At 45.1% G+C, this 25,396-nt stretch overlaps 1 protein-coding gene across 3 annotated transcripts in view; it reads left to right on the forward strand.

Annotated features, from left to right (window-relative positions):
- The window catches only part of MCF2L (MCF.2 cell line derived transforming sequence like), an 892,749-nt gene that overhangs the window by 148,021 nt on the left and 719,332 nt on the right, over nt 1-25,396 (forward strand). Inside the window, exon 1 of one of the 3 annotated variants that reach the window (XM_069637161.1) lies at nt 22,996-24,175. The exons of the other annotated variants lie outside the window; for them this stretch is intronic. Coding sequence (XP_069493262.1) covers nt 24,025-24,175 — 151 coding nt within the window. The 5' untranslated portion in view covers nt 22,996-24,024. Of the gene's footprint in view, nt 1-22,995; nt 24,176-25,396 lie in introns of those variants that run through there. 3 annotated transcript variants of the gene reach the window in all.

Consider the following 25,396-nt stretch of genomic DNA (forward strand, 5'->3'; position numbering starts at 1 on the left):
ATGCTAGAAATAATTTTTATCTGTTCAGGCGTCAACCTTCTTCCCTCCTTTGACAGCCTAAATAAGCGACCTCCTGTCGACACTACTGAAATTTTGTAAGTGAAGCTTTGTGTCCATGTTGTGCTAGGTGGATAAGCAACAACACGGTGCCCTCCTTACAAGCGCTCTCTGAGTCAGCAGCTAAGAGTAGATCGTCTATATACTGACGCAGTGTACAAGTAGTAGGCAACTCAAGTGTGTCGAGCTGCTCTTTCAAAGCCCTAATGTAAATGCTAGGACTCTCCGTGTAACCTTGCGGTGCACGGGTAAAGGTAAACAAGCATCCCCCTAAGGTGAAAGCGAACAAGTATCTACTGTCCTTGTGTATAGGAATACTAAAGAAGGCGTTCTTTAGATCCACAACAATAAAGTGAGTAGCAGAAGCCGGAATCATGGTTAATATTGTTGTCACATCAGGCACAATGGGAAATTGTGGAGCAACAATCTTATTGATGGCACGTAAATCAATAATGAAACGGAAGGGAATTGCATTATCGCCTTTTTTCTACACGGGCAAAATCGGACTATTGCACAAACTATCTGCAATTTCCTCAATCACCCCTCGATTCACAAAATCGGAGACTATGCATTTCAAAGCTTGCTCACCATCGACCGAGATCTTATACTGGGGGATACGTGGCAACTTCACTCCATGTTTCAGAATAATCCTAACGGGCTCAATTTGCAAAACACCGACATCATTGTCATCAGTTGCCCACAAACACTCCGGAACATCACTGAATTCCGGCGGCAAAGGTCTTATTAAGAATTGAGAGACATAAAGTTGCTGTGGTGAAATCGTCAAACTCACTCCATCAGAAGAATAATGAATTACCACATTTAATTCCTTCAACAGATTCAACCCCAACAAATTCTCTCCACAATTCGTAGTCAAAAGGAATGGACAGCGGTCCATAAATGGACCCAAAGAAATAGGTACCGGTGAAGAAACCGGACAGACAACTGGTGTGCCAGAAAACCCTACAGAAGAATTGGTTTGCCCTGACAGTGGAATGTTTGGAACCCGTGAATGGTCAATGGAACACTTCTGTGCCCCTGTATCTATCAAGAATAGATGTTTCCTATTTCCCACTATCATCTCAACGTAGGGACCTTCTGATTAACGGGAATAGGCGTTGGTTCCAAACCCTGCTTCGGGCAATCCTAGCGAAACAGAATGTCATCAAAGGAAGTTCTTCAGAGAGGTAAGCAGCAGAAGGATGATCAAAAATGTTTCCATTATCCACACTTGGTGCCTGATTGTCCTGCGAAAAAGGTAGCTGTGAATCCTGTGAAAACTGACTTCTACCAGGACCCCATGCCGCTGGGCGGCCTCTGGATCGTCTACCCATATTCCCAAATGCGTTATTCGACCTCTGCTGGAGGATTGGGCATTGTGCACGCCAATGACCCTTTTGTCTACAATAAGCACACTGGTTTATGTTTACAGGACCCAATGGCGCATTTCCCTGTGGAACATACGGACCCCTAAATTGCAAATTACCCCCTCTAGGGCCTCTAACAATTTGCTGCAATAGTACTTTTGTTTTTATGTCACCTTTTCTCTTTTCAACTCTTTCTTTTTCATTATTGACACAATTCTCATAGTACTGAGCCATATGCAATACTTCTGACTGAGACAAGCACTCTCTGAGGACATAATTTGTGACTGGATGTCAGGCAGTAATCCACGCACAAATTTGTCCACGAATAGTCATTTCCCAGACTCTGTGCTTAAGTCTTGCCCACTGAAATCTGAAAATACTTGTTCGAACCGATTAAAGAACTCGGTAGCACCCTTAGACTTTCCTTGGACACAGCAGTAAGCTTGTCCCAAATAATCTTTCTGTGAAGAGGAAGGACCTCTAGCTCACAACAACCGGAAGCCGGTTAACGAGAGCGGTCACCAGTCAGTACCCAAATGCGGTCGCGGTCGCAAATTGCTTGAACGAGACCGCCAGACATGCAACCCTGGCTGAGACTCGGGAAGGAACGGCGTCCGCGGTTCAGAAATTGACCGCATGTCAGAACTTGACAAGGAAGCAAACGCCGGCTGTGGTGCGGAATCCGACCGGGGATCACACTTATACAACGTGTCGGTTGAAACCTATAAGAAACACAGCACACCCAATACGGCCACACAGACTTAGGGTTGGTTGGATAGCACGGACCCCGACCATGAGGCAGCAATAATACCCGCTCCCCGGGCCTGTTACGTACTACACTCACCTGAAGTTTTTCCCAGCAACAGTCAGAACCAGACAGGAGGGACATGGGAGAGTGTAGCGGAGCAACCCTCGACCAGAGAGAAAGGGGGCAGGGCTTTGGGGAATATTTATAGACGTGACAACAAAGATGCCTCTGATTGGTTGATTAGTGTTCTGCCCCTATATAAGAGTGAAACTGACAAAGGACTGTGTGTGTTTCTTCCATGCTCTTTCAGAACATTCGACCTGAGGGAGAGAGAGTCACACCAGAGAGGCTCTGGGCCTATGAAGATTGAAAGGAGGAATTTGAAGACTCATCCATACCGTAGAAAACTGAATTCGTTTTTTTTTACATTTTCTTCCACCTGAATAAAGGATTTTAATTTTCTTCATCCCTGCCTTCCTGCCTCATCATTACACTTTCTTTTAGGAATTATAACTTTCAATTTTGTAACTATTCTATCAGGCAAAGTTAGTATTACCTGTGGTGGTCTCTCGCCAGCTGGCCTTTTTCTATCGAGTCTAACCATATTATCCCATGTATCTCCTAACCCTGGTACATCATCTATAGTCCTAATCTGCTTCCACAAGTCAACAGGCAGGAGTACACTTAAGGTAAACACTGATGATTGCAAGACAGATTCTATTTCTTTGTAGAACCCTGTCGGATTCTTCCTAATATCGAGAATAGATTGTTTAATGGTGTTCACTTCCTGTCTTGAGAACGGGACGTAAACGAACTGCTACACATAATGTGCAGGAATGTCATAGGCAGCTGCACCTGTTCCAGCATTAGCTGGAATCTCAACCTTTGGGACAAATGTCGGAGGAACCTCTCTCATAGGCAACTGAGAAGTAGGCAACTCCGAATGCTTACTAAGCAACAGAGCTAGATCGAGCGCTAAAGCAGCTGAAGAAGTGTCAAACGAAAAAGCCCTCTTATAAATATTCAATAACTCTGCGGGACAACAAATCTTTCTTTTTATACATTCATCCTGCAGGTACTCTACCATTACCTGTATCACTTTCCTCTCAATTTCTGGCGTATACGTGTTATATACTTTAGCGGGAGTTATCGACGTGTCTGACATCCACCTAATCGCATCTGTTGTACAAATTCGTGTTTCCTCATTTATCGACTTACGACAAGGAAAGAACCGTTTCTGTACCAACATTGCGTCCAAACTATCACCATCTACATCTTCATTCCGTATCCTTTCCAACTCCCTTCTATACACAAAAAACCTCTCAACATGCCCATGTACTTTCTATGCAGTATCTCTAGAAAATGCTAAAGTATTCAGATCCCTTAACCCTTGTTGGAGATCTATATCATTTAGCCTGTTCAACATTATACATAAATGAATTCCTATTCCTTTAATAAAAACGTTTTTCTCAGGAAAATTGTCTAAATTATAGATGGTGGATAGAACATCAGCTTGTTCACCCCTCTCCATGCAATGTTTAGCCCATGCAGTCAATTCACGCTTTCTCTCTGAAGACACAGTATTACGAGTTACAACCCTCGATCCCGCTCCCCGATCTACTACAAGCGGTGCAGAACCACTTGGAAGAGGGAGAGTAGGCACATTTTGTACATTCGGAAACAGAAGTGCCATCACTGGTGAAGCAGGTAAACCCGCCGGACCTGTAACAGCAGGCAAAGGTGGAGGAGCAAGTGGAGGAGTGACGACAAGAGGAGGAACAACAGCCGGAGGAAGAGGAACATTAAGAGGAGCAATAGGCGGAGCAGGAGGCGCTACGGGAGGAGGAATAACAGCAGGAAGAGGAACATATGGAGGTGGCGCAGTGGCACCAGGCCTTCGTTCATTTAAAAGTTTGTCAATCAGTTCCTCAGATACATGAAAGTCTTTAGAAGGATACGTTTTCTGGATACCAAGTGAAAAAGCCCTATCTATATTCCTAACTGACTCAAACTGTTTATTCTGGTCATATAACAACGCTTTTTTCGGCGTTCGTAATATGACGGCGCATGCTTTTCTCTACTCTTAAGCTGCCGCATAACTTCTTTCTTTCAATTCTGTAATACATCAAATGCTGCAGGTTTACCCTTTTTCTTTAATAATATGGATTCTAAGTATTCAATACAAGGAATTTCAAAACTACCATTGATTGGCCACTGAAGTTCGGAAGCATGTCTAGTTTGTCTGTGCCAAAAATCATTAAACACTATACTACCAATGCCGTGCTTACAGTACATAGTACATGCCGGCGACCCCTCCATTGGCGCTGGTCGGCCAAATTCCAAAGATTGTCTATCACTGCGGAAAAACGCCCTGAAGCAGGCAGACAATTTCCCAGGCATATCAGAATACTGGTGTTACCTGGTCAATAATTGTACTCGCGAGTGCAATACGCCAAAACTAATTATCAGGATACTTAAGAACGGGGTCACGACTCACCTGATCAAATCCTAAGGAGGTCCGATCGGATTTCAAAGTACTAACAAAGGTCCCACATGGTTGGCGATTTCGGCAAATCTGCCCGCCTCGATATATGGACCCTCGTCATGATGCTGTCACGGACCGCGGGCTCACCGTCCAGGGACCGGGTCGTGCAGCACTGCTGAGGTGTCGCTTCTCATCCAAGAAAGGGGCTCCCTTTTACGCCGTCCGATCCCGGTCCGATAGCCGCGTCAACCTTCAACGAGATGGCATCAATCTTGAGGGTCCCTATTCGGGCGCCATCTGTAAAAGCAAATGGAAATATCGATAGCTATCTGGCCCTCAGTACATCACAGCGAATACCAGCCCTTTCGGTGTGAGAAGTAAGAGGTACTGGACGTCTAAATAGTTGTTCATTTTATACATTTCAATCATAATGTCCAGTCCCTCTACAGGTTAATGATACTCGGTCTAGGGTTCGTGCCGAGTTCACTTCTAGTTTGCCCAACTATATGCATGTGGATCATCTTCAGTTTATATATCAACAAGTCACAATGGCAACTGTGTATTCTCGGATTTAACATTAAGCCTTAGTACATGTCCTATTCAATGTAGTTCAGCAAGTGTCCACGTTCAGTATTTAGACAGCATTGTAGTTAATGTATGTCCGCGGATCGGACTTGTGGGCGCAGGTAATCCTCTGTCTACAAGTCAGGCATGGGACAAGGTCTCTTTAGTCGACCCAAACATTCGGCCAACGGACAGTTGAGACATTAACTTTCATACCAAGGTCAGGACGGCTCAGTTATAAGCGGGAACCACTGTCCACCATTTTAGAACACAGAATTACTTTGGAGTAGAAATCAAAATGGCAGATGGACCTAAAATGGCGGCTAAGTCGATCTAAGATCGGAACTTTGCAATGCGGTTTTCTTCGCAGAGCGACTGGGCTTAGGTCAATAGATACAATAAAGGAGGCACAATATGATACCCTGTTTAACAATATGAACACACTTTACACACACTTGCAGACTTGTGGTGTTTGCAAATGTTCATGAGGTGAAGGACTTTCTTTCTCTCCCCTTAATCTTTCATGGGCTTTCTTCCCTTTGTGTATGGGTCCCAGACTCCTAACTGTTATGGTTTTGCAAATATTCACGAGACACAGGGTTTTCTTCTCCCCCCCTTGACCTCTCTTGGGCTTTTCCTCCCTAGACTCGTTACTAATATGGTTCTGCAAACGTTAATGAGGCGAGGGGTTTTCTTCTCCTCCCTTGACCTCTCTCTGGCTTTGCCTTCCTCCAAAAATGATTCACTTTAAGAGATATTGAGTCTCTTGTTCTAGCTCATGTTTCATTCCCTTCTTTTTGCCTTCTGTAGGCTTGCCGAAGTGCCCCTGTGACATCGTTTCCTTAGGTGGACTCACCGGCACTCTATGGCGTGTGTTCTCTTTTCTGTGGGAAGCCTGCAGCAGCTGTTCAGCATCCTGTGCCTTTTCTCTGGGTTTGCCGCCTCTGTTCCGTGGCTTCTGTGACCCTCATGTTTCCCGCTCGCCTGTTCTGGGTGTCTTCCGGCTCAAACGGTGTGGAGGCTGCCTTTTGGTACCAGCGTATGCCAGGAAGCCTTTTTTCCTCTTCCTTTCATGGCATCCGAGCCGCCACGTACCTTCTCCTGCAGTCTGCTCCCCATGGCTATTTCTACAAGCCGGTTGGCTCCACGGACCTTGCTGCACCCCAGCGGGCCCTCTGTCAGCACCGAGAGGACAGGACATCTGAAGCCAGTGTCTCCCTCTCAGCTGTAGCGATGGCGGTTTTAAATGTTCCACTTTCAGCTGCAGTTCCCTGCTGTTTCTGCTGAGGGAGCCTTTAGCTTCTCTCAACACACTGCTAGTGTCCAGGGGTTAATCCCCCTTTGTGGGCCACAGCAGTTCCCAATATTTCTCCAGTAGTCCCCAGTTCTCCACAAGGTGTTGGGATGCAAGGATTCTCCCTTCTCTTCTCTGGAACAGCAGTTCAAGGCCCCTTCCTCTGCAACAAATTAATCCTGCAACCAGGTCCTCTCTCACACTTCCTGAGTCTTTCCTTGCTTCTATACTGGCTCTGACCAATAGTATTAGGGGAAAGACTAGACTGCTGTATGTGGTTCTTACATGTAATCCTCATTCCTCCATTCTTCTCCCTTGTCCCAATACTGAACTTATAACTCTCTTGTGAGTCATTGGGGACCTTGTCACAGAACTGGGAAAGTGATCTTCATTCAGGCTACTCCTATTCTTTCTAGTCTCCGTACTTTTTATGGGAATGGTAAGATAAGTACAATGCCTGAGTCCATTTGGGAAGTGATTGTTCTTGGGGTTGTAGGAAGGGGGTCTAATGTCTCTTGATTGGCGGGGATAACACATCTCACCCGATGATGTTGTGTCACTCTCTTGAGGGTTGCCTCCATCCATATGATCCTCCCTCATATAGTCGCCCCAGGGTCAGGATCAGGTTGCAGCTGCCCTCCACTGGCCACAAGGGGAGAGGTCACCGCTGGGAAATGAGTGATGACTCCATCAGATTCATCACATACCGCTCTTATAGCAGTCAACACATTTCCCTACTCACTCAGGTCTGCGATTCAAGCCATTCCTCCCATGAGTTACTTGTACCTTTGCATAGAATACATGGTTATCAACCTCTGGCATTTCCCCCTAGGTCATTTTCAAGATTGAATAATCACTACATGAGGTACGGATGATCTGTTATCTCTGTACTTCCATGAACACCTTTCCAGCAACAAACATGTAATCCAAAGTAGCCGTTGGGACCCGCAAGACAATGTTGTATTTTCTGGTATATGCCCCTACAATTGACCATTTAAAATATGTAAATCTCTCAAATCCATTTCATTTAACAATAGTCTACCCATTTTTTCTGCTGGCTTGGGACAAAGGGGGAGTTCCGTCAACACCTCTTATTTTATCCAAGCCCCTAATATTTAAATATCCACAAATAAAGATACTTGGGGAGGCGTTGTCCACATATTGCTCATCAATTATCTACGTTACCGCATCCAGAACAACGTTATCATCAATAGCCTCTGGATTCCATTACAAGTTGAGCACTACCGTCGGGGCGTCCTCTATAGCAGACACAGTCCCAAACTAACTTTACCATTTGAATATAAGGGTTAGGGCTTCTTTCTATGCTTTTGCCGGCCCCACCCAAACACCCCACTCCTCCCTGGGGTGTCAAACCGTTAACCCAGCCACATTCCCCCCATTGCAATACCAGAGGAGTCCGGATGATCGGAAATTCCAGGGAGTGGCTGGTGGGAGTGAGAACTGTGGCACGGAAGAGTAGGAGTAGACGTAGTGAAGATTACTGCTAAATTGTCAGAGAATTACCCTTTGGCTACTTTTCCTCGTTATAATATATGCACATGAAAAGTATACCAAAAATCACTGAGGTTGGGATAAGCATGAAACCTTTTCAATACAGTCAAGGCACTACATTATAAGTGGTGTAAGGGAATGCATAATCAGAGAACTGGAAAAACGCAGTGTGCGGTACTCACTTAATCCCTGGGATGTAACACACTACCAAGCAAGATATCATGCTAGAACATGCTGTACCAGCAAATGTGTGGATTGGGGAATGCAAGGTGCCAGCTGTGCCACATCTTTAATAGATAAGAGACATCTTCTTTCCCTTAGATAAGAACCAATGGAAACATCCAGGACATTAAGAATCGGCTGAAAACCTCTACAGAAAGGTAGTCAGAAACTTTACTAAAGGCTTAAAAAGAAGTGAAATGTTTATACTTATTCGCCTGCAGAATCTATGATGTTTAGTTTGGTTGGCTCTTAAGAATTGAGAGTTAGAACCACTTTATCGAGCATAGGTAGTGTTTTGAATGCTCTCCAACCCAAAAGAGCGCCCTAATGTAATTAAGAGTTGAACACATTTTTTTACTGTGAAACTCTATAACACTTAGTCTTTGCATATTTGCACAACCGTCTATTAAATATGTATTTATTTGATCTTTGAATTTTTAGCTGTACACTTATGCCCTGTCCACAATGCACATGAGCATCCTAATGCGTGGGGCAGGAATTTAATGAGAAAAGTCTTCATTACCATTATTGTGAATGGTGTTTTTCCCTCTGTATAATCCCTACTCTCAATGCCCATACAATTGTATTTTGTGCAACTGTTCAGAATATTTTTTTAAGTGTAGACCATTTGCGGGCCATAGGGTCGAACTAAGCTCCCATGCCTGCTCCCTTTTTCAAGTTAAGTTTTGAAACCTCTGCGCCGACAATGACAAGTTCATGAATTGTGCCTAGGCTTATATGCACAGAATGTCATTATTTACCAGGACCAATCTACAGTAACTCTGTGAAACTATTGATTGCATGATTGATTGTTGCTGTGGGGGGAGTGGGCAGAAGAACAGCACTTGGACATGCTCCTTGCCTGTGGTGGAGCAATGGAGAGTCGGCCAGTACTCTTTTTTTCTTTGTTAATTTTTGAGGAAGCATTCAGCCTTCAGTAAGATATTATAGCTAGAATGGCTGCACCAAAATGCCAGTCAAGCAACGTATTAACATTTATCATGTTTGCTTTATCATAGATGCCCAGTAAAAAGTGCCATACCACACTGAGAAATTGTGAGACTAGCTGCACCAAAATATACGCGTCTAGACACGTAATAATACTTATGATGCTTGCGTTATCATACATGCCCAGAAAAAACCATCATTCCACAGAAAGAAATATCTAGACTGGGTGCACCAAATGCAGGCTATTTCTGTCTGACGTATGGGTGCCGGTCCGGAGCACCGCCTTCAGCACTAAAGCCAGCTGCAGTAGGCCACCACCGAGCCCTCACCCTGATTGATTTTAGTCAGGGGCAGGGCTGTGGTGGTCCCTGCTGGACATGCAGTGGCAGGCCCCCTCCCCCAAATGTCTTCCCAGTGAGTCTTCCCCTGCACTGTGTCAACTGCATTTGCTGCGCAAGTGGGGGGCAAGTGTTTAAACATCAATATTAAATATAAGACCTGATATGGAGATCCAGACATAGATCCTCTATTTGCTAAAATTAGACAAAAACAGAGCCCACTTGCTTCTTACAGGGCTGACTGTATTTAGGTGACGCGCATTAATTAAAATACATTCTTTATATAACACTGGGGTTTCCTCGATGATGTCCAGGAGGATGCAGAGGCGTGTGAGTGCTGAGAAAAAGGAGATCATATCGCTCCAAAGGGTGCATTGCATGTCAGCTAAAATTACAAATGCTAATGACAAGTAAACAAGTCTATAAGAGACCAAGCATGTGCTTGCCTTTTCTGTAATCATCTTCTTTGCTGTCTTCAATCTTTAGACCGCATGGTGAAAGTTATAAGCACAGTCCACGTTTTATTGGGGAAAAATTCACTCTTGAACACTTGATATTCTAAACAATTTTGCCCTTTGACAGTTTTCTATTCCACTGGGCATTTTATCGTACCTGCCTATTTGGTGAACTTACATTTTTTTTTGCTGACCATTCTTTTAGGACCTTGGTACATTGGTTTTTGGCCAGCAAAAGGCTGGTTCAAGTGAACCTCTGCCGCCTTTGCTTTCACATTGTCAGATTTTATTATGTTTTCAAAAGGTTTCCTTTTTTTAATTAAATGTTCCTCTTGAGTTTTTGCGGTGCCTTTTTATAACGTAAAAAGCTCCTTTATTGCCATTGATCCAGGGTTGTAAAATGTAGCTGTGGTTTGGTGAATATATTTCTTCCACAAGAAAGGCCATTTCTGTCCATGCGGTGCCCACATCTCGAATCACTGGAGGGCCTAATTAGTGCTGCATGAAATTTAAAACACACGTTCTGCTCGCCAATAGAAGAGACATTTGTGGACACAAGAATTATGTGCATTCTGTCGGCTGATTATGTTTTGAGAAGTATTTTATTGGAGGCCATGCTTTAGCTCGGTCTCTGCCTCGGATCCTTGAGAGCTTTACACGGATTAAAGATAAACGCTCCCTACATGCCTAGAGCCCTCAATCTTTAGGGAGATAAAACTCCAATCCTGTTTTTTTTGGTTTGCTGCCTGGGATGGATCTGTGTTGGCGCACCTCCACAATTTTTAAAGTGGACTGTTTGGTCGTGTCAGTTTCACCTTTGCTATATAATAGTTTTATTTTCTATTTCATTGCAATGGAGAGGTTCATGTCATCGCTCACTCCCGCCTCGCCCCTGAATACCACCCCCCATCTACACTTATAGCTGAATTTTAGAAGGGTGCCTAATAGCATGCCATGGTTGAATTTAGAAGTGTGCCTGATAGCGTGCCCTGGAACTAATGAAGTGGATGGAACGAGTGAAATGGGTGGAATTAGTTAAGTGAATGGAACGTGTGAAGATGACGTATGTGGATAGATGATGCATGGAGTAAGGATAACATGGGTAGAACGAATGAAAGGAGCAGTGTGAAGATGACGTATGTGTATGGATGATGCATGGAGAAAGGATAACGTGGTTCGAACGAATGAAAGGAGTAGTGCATAAAATGGTGGAGTGCATAAAATGGTTGAAGTACATGGAACGGATGGGAGTGCACGGAACGGATGGGAGTGCACAGAACGGGTGGGAGTGCACGGAACTGGTGGGAGTGCACGGAACGGGGAACGGGTGGGAGTGCACAAAACGGCGTGACGTACATGCAATGGTTTGGAAGGCATGCAACGTCTGAAAGAGCATTGAAATGAACGGTCTGAGCTCTTGAAACGGTCGTAAGGCACGGAACAGTCAGAGCACATCGAACGGATGAAGTTCATGGAACTATTGGAATGGGCGTGATCTCAAGCACCTAAAGTAAACCACCATATTCACATTTCCACGCTTACTCTCTTCTTTACACCACCATTCAAATAAAACACAGCGATACTATGACAACATTTCGTATAGCTTTTCTCATACCAACATCTGCCTCATACTCCCCACCACTCTAAACACTGCTGGTTACACCCCCCCCCCAGCCAGGCGTTCTCCTCAGGCCTAACGCAGCCACAATCGGTCTGAATAAATCCTGCCAGAACGAACACATACTCTTGACCTCTCAACCACCACACCTACTGCTAAGAAGCAGCTATTACACAAATGCCACACCAGCTGCACACATATCCGGTGCTCACATGCACCTTTGACTCTCTCTACTCTCTCTACTGACTTGAACTTCGGTTCCCAAGAGCTTTCAACCTACCAGCGCCTTCGACCATACCAATGGTAAATAAGGCGCTACATAAATGCAAAGTAGCATAACATAACATAACATATCTATTAGGACATGGCGATCAAATTGTCATGACCACGCATTTCACTATAAAATTGTCGAGCTGAAACCACTGCAGACCTCTGGGACTTGTAGTCCTGGTCTGTCACATTATAAATCCAAGACTATGAGACGCAGCACATGACTGGACGGTTTTGTACGATTTGACAGACTATAAAAGTCCTACCCCACCAAAAGACTCAAAACAAACACCACAAAAAGTTCGGACTACCAAAAGTCTGACCTTTTCATGGTGTGTGTTTAGGTGTGGTCGGACCTGGGGCTGGGGGGTTGTTCCCCACAACACCCTGCTCACTGAGGTTGCGGGGGATAACCCCCAGCCCCCTGCCAAATGAAGAAAAAATAATGAAAAAGCCGGGGGCTGCAGGGGTGTCCCCCCGCAATACCCTGCTCCCTATGCTATAGAGTATAGTGAGCGGGGTGTTGCAGGGGACACCCCTGCAGCACACCTGAAAAAAAAGAACAAAAAAAAGACACAGGGGCCGCGGGGGTGTCCCCCGCAACGCCCCGCTCACTATACTTTACAGTATAGTGAGCGGGGTTGCGGGGAAAACCCCTGCAGCTTCCGAAAAAAGAAAATAACCCTGCTGCGCCAGTTCCCGATCACAGAAGTAAAAGGGAACTGGCGCTGCAGGGACACCGTGAAGGAAAGGTAAGTAGGGCTTGGTTATGTTGGGGGTGGGGGTGTTGTGGGTGTGGGTGTGGGTTTGTAGGGGTTTTAAATGCGTGTTTGCATGGGAAATGTACGAACCTTTTGTGGTTCACACATTTCTGATGCAAACTTTTCCATCACAGACTTTTCCGCAACAGAAAAATCACGCAGATCCGAATGGACTACCATCACCCGAATGGAATTGAGCTTGTTTTCATATATGACACTGATGAAGTAAATAAAGCCCATTTATATCCAAATGTATTTCTGTGGCTATCCTGAAAATATGAGATGGGTTTGGCTCTCAGGTCCCCGTACTTCACTCCTGTTTTGAATAATTCAGAACTGAGGCACAAATAAGTCTTGATGAAAGAACAATTGTGTTTCGTTAATTTGATGCCATTAATTTCACACATACATCATAGGTTTTTCACAGTTCTAAAACCTGTCGATAAAAATACGAGTAGACGTTTGGGAAATGTGCACTGATAAAGAGAGGCAGGAGCCAGCAGTGATGCAGAGACAAACCTGGTTGGTTATTGATTCATTCCAACCTCGGGGGAAGCAACATTTTCGGAACGCCCTTCCTTGCACTGGGACCAGGTTTGATGCTATAAGAGTCAGTATTGTGCCTGCTCATGCCCCTTTACCGGTAGTGCCGTTGGCAGCCGCCTAATATGAACCTAGGGTAGAAAAAGCCCTATTGCCAGATCCCCAACCCACGCTCTTCCTAATCCAACTGGCCATCATTTCAAAAGACTCTCTTGGGTCACCTCCTTCCAGAATCTCACATCTTCAGGTTAGACCTGAATCCTGAAACGGCTGTGTTAGTAACTACAACACTTCTGCAATGCTTTTCATTGTATGTAGAGCCGTTGCTTTGTGCGTTTGCGGGCTACGAGTGGGGAAAACCATCTCCCAATTAAATCTTATTCAGACGGTGACTACTTTGCTTCTTGCAAAAGTAATCTTCACATTCAATTGTTCTTCTAGAGTTTTACAGTCCTGCTGTGATCTGCTGGAACTATTGGGACATGAAAAGCTGAATAATGTGGAGTTTAATGGCGGCAGGATCAAATTAATTGAAAGGCCAAGATAGGCACAAACTGTGCAGCAAGATACATGGCGTGATTGATAAACAAACAGCCCAGCAGTTCATTTTCAAGTTGCAAAACATGAAAACCCTGTGTCCTTTTTATAAAGCAGAGAGGCCATCGAAATGTGGGCATTCTGCAGATTAAAACCCATAATATAATCCACAATAAAATGCTGTTTTACATTGAAAATAAAGAGTACAAAATGGGCCGTGCAAAGTGAATGACAAAGAGCTAAAATCAGAAGCCTACCTTTTCACTGTAGTATAAAAAAAACAGTCACTTTCACAACAAAGAACAACATGGAAAAATAAATCTATTTGTGACTTTGAAGAAAAAGAACTGTGTACCAGTGAAACTCACTGTCTAAACCTTTGAAAGGCATATTATAATGTGAAGTGGAACATTTGCACGTTTGCAGCTAAGAACAATGTACACATGGGAAAACAAATCTCCTTGGCCAGAGTCCAGTGAATGTATATATGAGGATATACATATGAACATTGATGGCATGATGCGACATATTAAAAAGGCCTCACATGAAGAGCAAATGTGACAGATGGAAAGCAAGTGTTTCTATCATATTATTCAGAGCACAATCAAATTCAAGACTCTCTCCCTAATACACAAATGTATACATAATTAGGCACCCAAATACCTTTGCGACAAATTCAAACTTCACACCTCACTAAGACAAACCAGATCTTCTCGCTCTAATTACCTCATCATTCCTAGGTACAAACTTCAAAAAGCAGGGGGTAAAAGCTTCTCAGTCCTCGATGCCAAAACCTGGAATGCACTACCGCCTAACATCGGGTTAGAACCATCCATCCACAAAATACGTAATGAGGCCAAATCCTGGCTTACTCTGAATGAAAATTAACCCACCTCGATGCTGATCCCCTCACACCTGTCCCTCTGTGAATACTGATTCCTCCAACTGTCCATACTGTATATAGTATGTACTTAAATTGACTTTTTCCTTGCTTGCAAATTATGTGAATTACTACGCCTGAAACTATAAATATGTACTAAGAAATGTGCCCAGTTGCCTCAGGGCTCGGTGCGCTATTGATATCGATATTGATATTTTATTTCTATCGTGCTCGTACACAAGTGTTTCAGAGCGCGAAACACAAAATAAATATATATATTTATATAAAATAAATACAATACAGAAGACTTGTGTGAGTGTAAAGACTTTTGCCCTGAACATTAAAAACAGTGACCTTCCCCCATCATATATCAGGCTCTCCACCTGAAAGACCCTCGCTTTGAAGTTTCAGTGCCAGAGATGAAACTGTATTCATGCATGACAGGGGAATGTATTGGTGTGGCTGGGTCAACAGAAAGGCTGCCTGTAAAATTCAAGAACTTATATGGTCCCACTCTGGGCTGACTGGGGGGATGGCTTGCTATTAAGATTGCCACATGAGGCCAGAAACCCATCTAGACATTAAGATATGGTCACTTTAGCATCCAATATCCCAGCCTGTGACTATACAAGCCTTTGACTATACAAGAATGTTAGTGATTTATGCCATCCCTGAGTCCGCAAAGAAATCAGATGCCTATGGCTCAGGTTGAGTGGGTTCATCGAAACTTAATGTGCCATTAAAACAGAATATGCATATATGTAATTATATTGCCATTAGTTAACATTGAGGAACAGATTTTGTTGATTTTCTCAAGAACTGTAAGTCATTTAAAAAAAAAAAACAGATTTCATGGGATAACCAATGAACAGACCTTTTGATTGATTCAACAACACTTATAAAATTTCGACCTTGGGAACAAAGGTTATAACCTAAAATGGTGCAGTAATTCCCCAGAAAATGTAAAAAGGCAGAGATTCAGGGAGGTGATAGCTTAATAAATTAGGACTCTGCTTAGAAACGTTTATGTTGATAACTGTTATCATTTCTAGTTATCCACGATCTGTTGGTCGCATGTGCAACATCGTGTAGACGCCAGATACATCTTATTAAGTCCGGCAGGATCAGTAGAATTCAAAAATGTATATATTGTTAGGTTTATTTAGAAACTAGAGTAGGTTGTCATGTAGAGACTTTTTCAGTGTACAAATTAAAATGTGTAAAAAGTAAATGCAAGTGGATGGACTAATTCCCATCCCAAATTTGGCCTTGGTAAACTGAAGGGGCCAATCAGAACAGAGGCGCCATCCCTGCAAGAAAGGGATGCAAAATAGTTGACCAATGTAAAGGAATATCCAATAATCTGGCATATGATAATTCTGAAATGTTTGTGGGTGTGATTATGGATTTATAAGGTGTCTCAGAATAGAAATCAAGGCTCTGTCTGGTAAATGAAGAGAGAGCTACCTTAAATCATCTGGTTGGAAAGATTGATGAAGACAGTGTGTGGGAGACTGCCTGACACAACCTGGGTTGGAATTGCTTAAGAGATTGATGAAGGAAACCAAGGAAACATAGACAGATGCTGGGATCTCTGCAAGAAGAGCTAAATAGAGGGATGACATCTGGTGGCTATACCTGACCGAAGGAACTGGCCAGATCCCTGTGTTCCCCAAAAGTGTCCAGAAATGCTAATGTCTTTTCTGAGCACCAAACCCAGAGATCCAATGCAAGTAATTGTCCAACAAAACCAAGTGTGTTGGGGATCTGTTTGAGTTAATATATTGCCCTTAATTAGAGGGTGGGAGGGCAAACTCAGTAGACCCTTAGCACATTGTACTGAATAAGAATTTAATTAACCCCAATATAGTCCATGAACGTGGGAGGGGACTCGGGGGAGTTCGAAAACCTCTGCCCTCTTTCCTAGCGCTAATTCAAGTTATAGTCATTTGAAATAATTGAGCATCCCAATTTCTCGCTCCCAACCCCAAACCTCCCTCAAGGGGAGGGGTGTCCTTGTCTAAAAAGTAAACTCCTAAATTGTTCACCATTCCTCAGATCTGACTTTAAAGCATAGGGGTGATAAATGTACACTGAATGTCAGGGCTTTTGGTGTTAGGGCAGAGAAGTGTCTTGCTAAATGAAATAAAGTGAAGTCCCTAATGGAAATATACACTCTCTGAGAGTGAGAAAGTGACCTTGATAGAACTGAGATTTTGTACTGCCTCAGGGTGAAGGAGGAAAAGGTTCCATGTGTGATAAATGTGCTATTTTACAATGGTTGGTGTGGTTTCACATTGCTAGTTTGACATGTGCGCTGGAGGGTTATAAGTCAAGCGCACTGTGTGGGAGAAAGTATTTTACCCAAATAAACAATGGCCCTGTGATTTAAATCCAACTTCAGAAAAGGATTGCCAAGTTCATGATTATGTAATGTTCCACGGTATTGTTTAATTTTGAAGTTCAGGGGGTTTTGTGGGACAGGAAGGTTGAACTATTTGTGTTCCCTGTACATGACACCCAAAAGGAAACAAACCCAAAAAAAGTGAGTTTTTGTATTAAAGCTTTGTTTTGTGCCACAGAGAAGGTGGTGTGTGTGTAATCGTTTGGTGCAAATATTAATTGGACATTGTATTCAATAAATATATATTCGGTCTGTGCCCCGGCCTGGTTCTTGGCTTATTGGTGGCACAGGGGAAGGGATCTACGTGACTCTATATGAGTCAAAGACAGGGCTAACCTGAATCGGACAAATTATATATAAGGGTAGTTTGAGGAATCTAGTGATGTCATTACTCCTTTTCAGGAGGTCGCCTGTCCTGATGTGGCCAGCGGCTACCTGATCCTGACCCTGGGGGTGGCTATGCGAGGGAGGATCGCATGAGGGGTGACGATCTTAAAGGGGGGAGCGAGACATTATCAGATGAGACATGGCATCCCCCTTTCCCTTTTAGTGATATCCCCTCCATTCCTCATGCCTTGATGGCATATTGTGATAATCCCCTTGAACAACCTGCAAGCCTGCGGACAGGATCTTTCAATATTCTGGAGCCAACCTAATGACAAAAACTGACACGAGCAAGAGGGCAACCAGAATGAAGATTGCTCGACTGAAGTGAAGCGAGCAGTCTAACAGTTGGAGAAATCCGATTGGCTCTGGACAACTCCCTTCCTCTGAGTGGGAGTTCAAAGATGGAACAGCTGAGCAACGCAGAGATCTGACCGGCTAGCCACTGGGAAGCCAAGCTGTCAGGTGGACAGGCAAACGAAGAGACGTGGGAGAACCTTGTAGAAGATTTCCCTGCTCTGGATCCAGAAGGCCGCAAGCAAGAAAGAGAAGCAGCAAGGAGAATGGTGGAGGAGGCATCTGGACCAGAGAAGCATCCCTGCAGGCTGGAGAGATGCCGAAGTGAGACGCCAGACAAGCAAAGAGATTCTCACCAGCAAGGGAAGCTGTACGGATGTGGTGACCGCCACCAGCCACAGAGATGTGCTGCCCGAAGCGGAGAGACAGAGCAGAAGCAGATGAGGACCTGAATGGGGTCAGAGAAGCCATGGGAGCTGTCCTAAAGCTGGTAAGGCCAGAGTGGAAGGTCAGGGCGCTGGGAGGGAGCAGCATAAGGTATTCCCTAATGGTAATGGGAGGAAAATTCCTTACAGCTTAATTCACAAACTGATTTTCAGAGTCCAAGCATTTGGGGAGATATGAATACATGCGTGACAAGAAGAACTTGGAGAAGACTCATACCTTTTTTGGCTGAATAAAAGAGAGAGGTGGAACATAAAGTCTTGACAGGAGAGTATACCAGGCGAAGAGTGGATATGGGATCTGCATCCATAACGAGAGAGTTGAGTACCAATTTCAGTTGGGTGATATTGTATGTAAATATGTGCTCTGTAAAGGGCTTTGGATTAAGGGGCTATATAAATAACACATTATTATCATTACAAAATTGCTTGCAGGAGAGTATACCAGATGAACAGTGGATCAGGGATCTGAATCTATAAATAGTTGTGTTGTAGAAAAGTCCTTGCAGAAGTGTATACCAGCTGCTGTGAGAGTCTGGGACCAGCACCCAAATTGTGATACTTTGAAAAAGAGAATCCCAAGGAAGATTCATGCCCTTAAGATTTTGAATTGCATTGAAAGTGGAAAAGGCCTGGGGAAGGGAGTAATTTCCCCTGGAGTGGAGTGCAACACCAAGAGAAGGGGGTTATCCTCTTGGGCTAAAAAGAACTTGGATATTCTTTTGAACTTTTGTTTTGGTGGAGAGAAACCCGGGGAACGGAGTCATTCCCTGGAACTGTGAACTTTATCCATTTGGAGCTTTTGTTGGATTTAAACCTTTTTGTTGAACTTGCAAATGTGTGTACTTTTCAAGCTAAAGACACTATCCTTAGCACCGTAAAGTTACGTTTAGAATGTGAGGGCTAGGATAGGATGTTAGACACAGGACATTTTTGCTTTGGAAATCTTGACACAGGACAGTCCCCTCGTTTTAGTTGAGGTAGGGAAATATCTCCTAGATTAGGGATAGTGAGGCCTTTTCCAAACCCTTTTTCATTTTGCTAAAGGTTTATAGCAACAATTATGTGTTATCTGTGTCGGCGTCTAATTCCTGGTTCCTCGCAGTAAAGAATAAAAAACTGAAACCGGGTAAACCAGGTGTCTTGAAATATATATAAAAAAGATTGGTGCAAGTATCCTATAGAAAGGTAAAGGATACCTGGATGGACAGGGCCAGATAATAATGAGAAAAAGATAGTAAATGAACGGGATGCCATTAATAATAATAATAATAATAATAATAATAATAATAATAATAATAATAATACCAGCGTTGTGTATATCTAGTGTTTCATGGCAGATTCCGACTGCCATCAAGCACTGCAATAATACATGTATTAGCTAATTCAATTGTACTTGCATTTATGAACCTCTGAAGAATTAAATGGCGAGTTGGCCCAGCCGGTATTTGAACTTGCGATGTTTAGGCTGGACCTTCAAGCTAGAGGCAAGTGCTTAACTCCTACGCTATCCTAACTTGTGAAATGGCTAAAAAGTTTTACAAAGAAGTTAAAATCCCTCTAAAATAAAGTTGGGCTGTGTGGCAAGAATTCCTTCCCTAGAGCCCGGCAGTAAATGTCTTGAGCGAAGAATCCTGCCAAAAGCGGGCTTGTTGAGTTATGTGGTAAGATGTCTTGCTTTGCTCCAAGCAGCAAATGTCTTGGTCTTATCGGTTAAGCAAAGCACCTAGTGCCGCAGTCTCTGCAGTGAGGTAGGTCTTCCTTTGGGGAAACCGGCAGAGCTGTGCCTTTGGCGTCTCACCACGATGGTCACAAAGGAACCCACTAGATGGTATCACCTTACCGGTGACAAAGAAACAGACAAGAATGCGCGTGTTCCACCTAGCACTCCGCTACACGGGCCATGATGCGCATCAGGTGTTGCTGCCTAGCCTGGGAGAGCCATCCTTAAGCCTAGTCACTCTGAGGCACTTTGAAATGCACCTTGACAGGCAGAGAATTCCAAGCTCTGGTCACAAGTGCTTCAGCAGATGGATATGCATGCAAAGTGGTAGTGCTTTTTTGGTTTCCCAGTTGCCTCCGATTCATACTTTGAGGTAGGGTACAGCAGCAGTGAGAACCTGTTTGCCTGACCCACGTGTTGCTGAAGCGGGCAAGCCACCCAGTTCCCCCTTTTCCAGCTTGGTTGTTTTCTGCACCTCTGAGCCTTGCAGCTCTGCCAAGTGGCGGGATGGGGTGGTGGGCAGTCTTTATGCTGTGGATATGCATATCCAACGCAAGGCCCCCTGTGCTGAGTATCAGATGAAAGTCCTAGCTGGCCCTCCAATGAAGAGTCCTGCCATGGCCCCTTTGTCACACATGGGCCAATCCAGGTGGAGGTGGCAGTAACACTGCAAGCATGTCTCTGGCAGAGCCCAGTGGGACTCTCAAGTATTAGCTCTTGCAAGTGAGTCATCTGGTGTGCAGTCTCCCATCGGCCAACATATGCAAAGTAAATTTGATGTGCAAGGTTGTCTTGGAAGGATAGCTCACGGACCAACACAGGTTCGATTCCCAGGTCCACGCTTAGAAACCTCTGGGTTATAAATAGCCAATTATATGGTTGTTTTTTGTAAGGCCCATATAAATTCAGTGCAACATAGGTACAAGGTGTTCAGTTGGTAGAGGCAGCGGTGTGGTGCATAGACTATAATTGAGGGTATGCTTGCTGTTGCAAATTGCAATGGGCGAGTTGCCTGGCTTTATCGTAGAGGTTGCGTCACATGAGCCGCCAGTGAGCTTCAATATTCTCCAAGCATATCCTCTGCTCCACACCAAAGCGCTGAGAGCAGGGTGAAACATGTCTGTGATTACTGGACACCTTTTGCCGAGGTCTATCTTCTGACAACGAATGCACATTTAAATTGACGCAGCCTTTAGTTTGTGTAGACGGAGGCTTCCACAGTCCAATGTTGTGATTCTAAAAAATCTTAGAGAAAGCAATTGTGTGGAAGGGTGCGTGCTGGAGCTAATTAAGGGACAGGGCGGTTGGCCTCTGCACAACAGAACAAAGAAAGACAGCCAGCAGGGAAGCTGAAACCCTAAATAACTATTTTTCTTTTAGAAAACCTAATCAGTTTTACTTGTCAGGGTCACAGAGGGCCCCCTCAAGGTGTGGGGGTCCATTTCAGTTGGAAAACAATGAAAGGCCCTGGCGTTGGGCTTGGCTGGCTCCCAACAGGCAACTCTCCCGCTGACAAGCTCATGGGTCTGGCCACCGAAACTGCAGGAAGCAGACATGTTCCAGGCTCCAGTATTTCCTGACGATGGCTCATGCAGCCAGCCATTGTGAATGATTGGATAACAATAAAACATGGTCGCCAGTCCAGTGAGAAGGGCTGCATACTGGAACTCGTGAGGTGGGTATCCATGCACACTGTTCGTGAACCAGGCCTGTCTGCATTCACAGGGCCTGAGTGATAGCACATCAGTAGTTAGCTACTGCATTTAACTGTTAGTTCGCTGGGTAGGTGTCTTGCAGACTTGCTTATAGAAGACGCCACCTGCCACCTTCCACGTGCCTAGTATCCCCATGGACGCGGAGGCCTGCGCGCATAAATAAGGTTTGATGATGCAACATTCCATGGCGTACACTTGGCTCGCGGCAGCAACATCATCCAGGAGAAATGGCGCCAGTATTGACTTTGAGACGATAAAACAGATGTCCGCGTCGTCTGAGTGTTCAGTTCACCTCCAATGAATACCATCATTGCTGTTTGGAACGATTGCCGGTTTGAGTTAAGCATGCTGAATTCTGCCGTTGAATCCAGGTGTCAGGGAGACAGTGCAAATATGCTGGATGCACTCTGCCCCCCTCCCCACACCCCCTACACCTCCTGGTACTGCTTTGTACGGGGGATCCCGTATTTAATCTTGCTGCAAGCACACCATCGCCGGTCCGTGCCCTCCGCTGCCCTCTGCGTCCTCGTCTGCAGCTCAGCAGATGAAAACCAGAAGGTTTAGCCCCTGCCAAGGTGACTCACGCTGGTATGCACCGAAGGCATTAACTGCGGGTCGGCCGCGCTGGAAAAATAGCGAAACGTATTCGTGAGGACGTACGTAGCCCTGCACTCACAGCCATACATTGCAGACATGTGTTTTTCCAAGCCTGCTGCTGCCCTTCATTTCAAGTTGCATTTTGATGTGTTGCCAACTGGCCGAATGCCACACGGATTGTCCTTCGATGTCCTGGATTTTTAACCAAAAGCACTAAACATATGGGGACTTGGAATGCCATGTTTCCCAGTGCGGGCTTGCAGCTCTGAGCATGCAAAGGGTTGCTGGCTAAGCAGCCGGGCATGGATGGATAGGACCATCTGACACAGGACCAGTTGGTAGCTATGCTTTGTCGTGTGTCTGTATTTCCCAGCACCCCCTCCCCCCCTCCCGCCCGCTTCAGCTTATTTACCGGACTACAACCCCCACACTCCAAAAGCTTTATAAACTTCGGAAGTGCATTCCCAATTTAGGTACTATGGTCATTTGTTCAATGGTTGCCTGCATTCGGTTACCATCGTTTTGACTCATACCCCCGGGGGAGAGGTTGCGGGTTGCACAGCGAGAGCCTGTGAGACCACCGAGGTACCATTAGGGCGTCTTAGCTGCACAGGCCTCGGTGGGAACCGTTTGGAGTGCCAAGCCAAACAGGAACTGTTTTTCCTTTGTGTCCGCCCGCGAGAAAGGCCATCGCGGCCCCAGCCACTGCAGCACTTCCCCCCCTGTAGCCTAAGACAACAGGGAACCGCCTCCCCTCCCTTCCTGGTCTGTTGATCTTGAAGTTCCTTTGGAATATTTAAGCGTCTTGTTTTGTTTCAGGTGAACGCGTTCGCAGTGATCTCCTGCGCAGACAAGACGACGCCCCCCGTAGAGGCACAGCCCAGTCCCTTTGAGGGAAGACTTGTTATAACGCACACAGCGAGCATCAGCATCCTTTCAGCGCGGTTATTCTGTGATTTGCTGGCCTCAGCAGGCTCGTCCTCCAGGGAGACAAGATGCTTGTTGTCGAGGAGATGGGACGTGCTGCCTGAATGCTGACATTGGAGTTTACTAAAGAGGCTATCGAGACGCGGTCCCGCTGGGCCGGAAACCCAAGGTGTCACCTTGAACCGGAACATGTTTGCCCGTGCTGGTCACACACAGACGGACCTGAGCCCTTGCAAGGTATGGAGCCACACGCGCTGCTGTGCCGGATGCTAGAGTCTCACAGGCGGCAAGAAAGTGGCACCTTCAAGAAGCGAGGCGTGTTCTGCGCATATTTTTGCAGCTGTGGATGTCGCTGGCTTGAGGCGTTCAAAGTGAGAAACTTTCTGCTATTTTTGTGCTGCTGCTGCTGCTTTTCCTCCTAGTTATCAGAATAAAACGCTGCCTTTCTGACATCTTTTCCAGAGCAGAGGACCGGAGTCCTGGAGACATTGGACTTCATGCCTAATCGGATCACACAACACGGCTTTTGTAGATGGCATGGTCCTCCCATCGTTCCCGTGACGCGTGCGTGGTCCTCTCCAGAGATATTTCTCCGGGAGGTATCTGAAGGGAGGTGAGAAGTGCGTTGTCCTCTCCGGGGATCTTTGGCCAGGAGGTATCTGAAGGGACGTGAGATGTGCGTGGTCCTCTCCAGAGATCTTCCTCTGGGAGGTATCTGAAGGGAGGTGAGAAGTGCGTGGTCCTCTCCGGAGATCTTTGGCCAGGAGGTATCTAAAGGGAGGTGAGAAGTGCGTGGTGCTCTCCAGAGAGCTTTGGCCGGGAGGCATCAGAAGGGATATTGACTTCATCGTCTGAGCTTGTTTGAACCTCTTCTACTGCTTGGGCGCCTTGCTTTGAGTGAACCTCTGGGCATCTTCAGTAAAAGTGCAGCGACCATGGCGCACCGTGGATTTCCAAGGGAAGGGCATGACAGCCATTACAGGATCTTCACCAGAGTCAGCCAAGCCCTGCACAATGTTCCTGCGACCATGCTGCGCTCCCTACCAAAGAAGCACAGGAGAAAGTCTTCTCATCCTACCTGGAGCGGTGAGGTGGCCCTTGGGCGTCTTTCACCCATGCGCTTCTGGTGTCCCACCCCTCCCCCCACTTCTATGCTCTGAATGACGCTTTTGGTTTGTGCATTTGCATGCAGCTGTTGAAATGTTTAAGTAATATGCATGTTATAATATTCAAGTCTCTGTTCATTTTTAAGTCTTACCTCTGTGCTCTAGAAGCCTCTTCCGTGAGTTAGTGGAGTGTGAAATGCAGATGATGTGTCCCGGCTGCAAGGAAGAGCGTCATGTGAGGGCAGTTGTCAAGGAAGTGGATTTCTTCCTAGCATGTTTAAGGTCACTATAATGTGAGATCTCTTGAACTTTCGAGTGCCTGCCCCTGCCTGGGCAAATCCTAGTTTTGCCTGGGGGACTACTCGATTTAAGAAGGAACATTACTGCCTACCGTCTCCAATTGGCCACGTCTTTGATTTATGGGAATTGAAAGAGATACAGTGGCCTTTGAAGAATCTCAGAAATGCTGTACCTGTCCCAAGCCTAGGTGTTGATAGAACAGATTTTGTGTTGAATTGTTGTTCTTTCAGTGTGCAATCTAGTCCAAAACACTGATTTCATTAAAGATAATGATGTTTATTCACATAGCGCCTTAATCCAAAGCGTTTTACAGAGCACATATTTGCATACAATATCACCCAACTGAAATTGGTACTCATTTATCGACCTCTGAAGGATGAAAGGCTTAGTTGGCCTGGCCGGGATTCGACCCTGCAACCTGCAGATCATGCTCAGATCGCAGCAGCAAGCAGTTAACCAGTTGAGCTATCTTACTGGCAATCAAATGGCAGTAAAATGGCATCCTTGAGGTTTGAATTAATTAATTCCTATCTGCAACTCAACTAAGGCTATTGGACAATGGGTATGGATGTTTTTTTTCGATTTTACCTCTCTTAAAAAGTTCTCACCAAAAAGTTATACCGAAAATTCTGTACTGTGCTGAAACCATGATTTTATTGATTGGTTGGCCAAAGATTGAAGCACTACTCTGGAGTAAACCTTAATCTAGCCCACAATGTGTACCAATATCAGTAATATGCCATGAACTTGGGCCTGATTTCTTGCCAGTAACTGGAAGCCCCTACAACTTTATGCCAAGGTTTTATCCCCTCCATTTGGTAGTCTATTCGTGTCACTGAGTCAAGAAGTTGGGTTCGCTAATTGCAAGGTTGTATTGGCTTGGACGTGTAAATGTGATTTT

Source organism: Ambystoma mexicanum, chromosome 7p (assembly GCF_040938575.1).
Source record: "Ambystoma mexicanum isolate Mex_15411 chromosome 7p, UKY_AmexF1_1, whole genome shotgun sequence".
In the NCBI taxonomy this organism is placed as follows: domain Eukaryota; kingdom Metazoa; phylum Chordata; class Amphibia; order Caudata; family Ambystomatidae; genus Ambystoma; species Ambystoma mexicanum.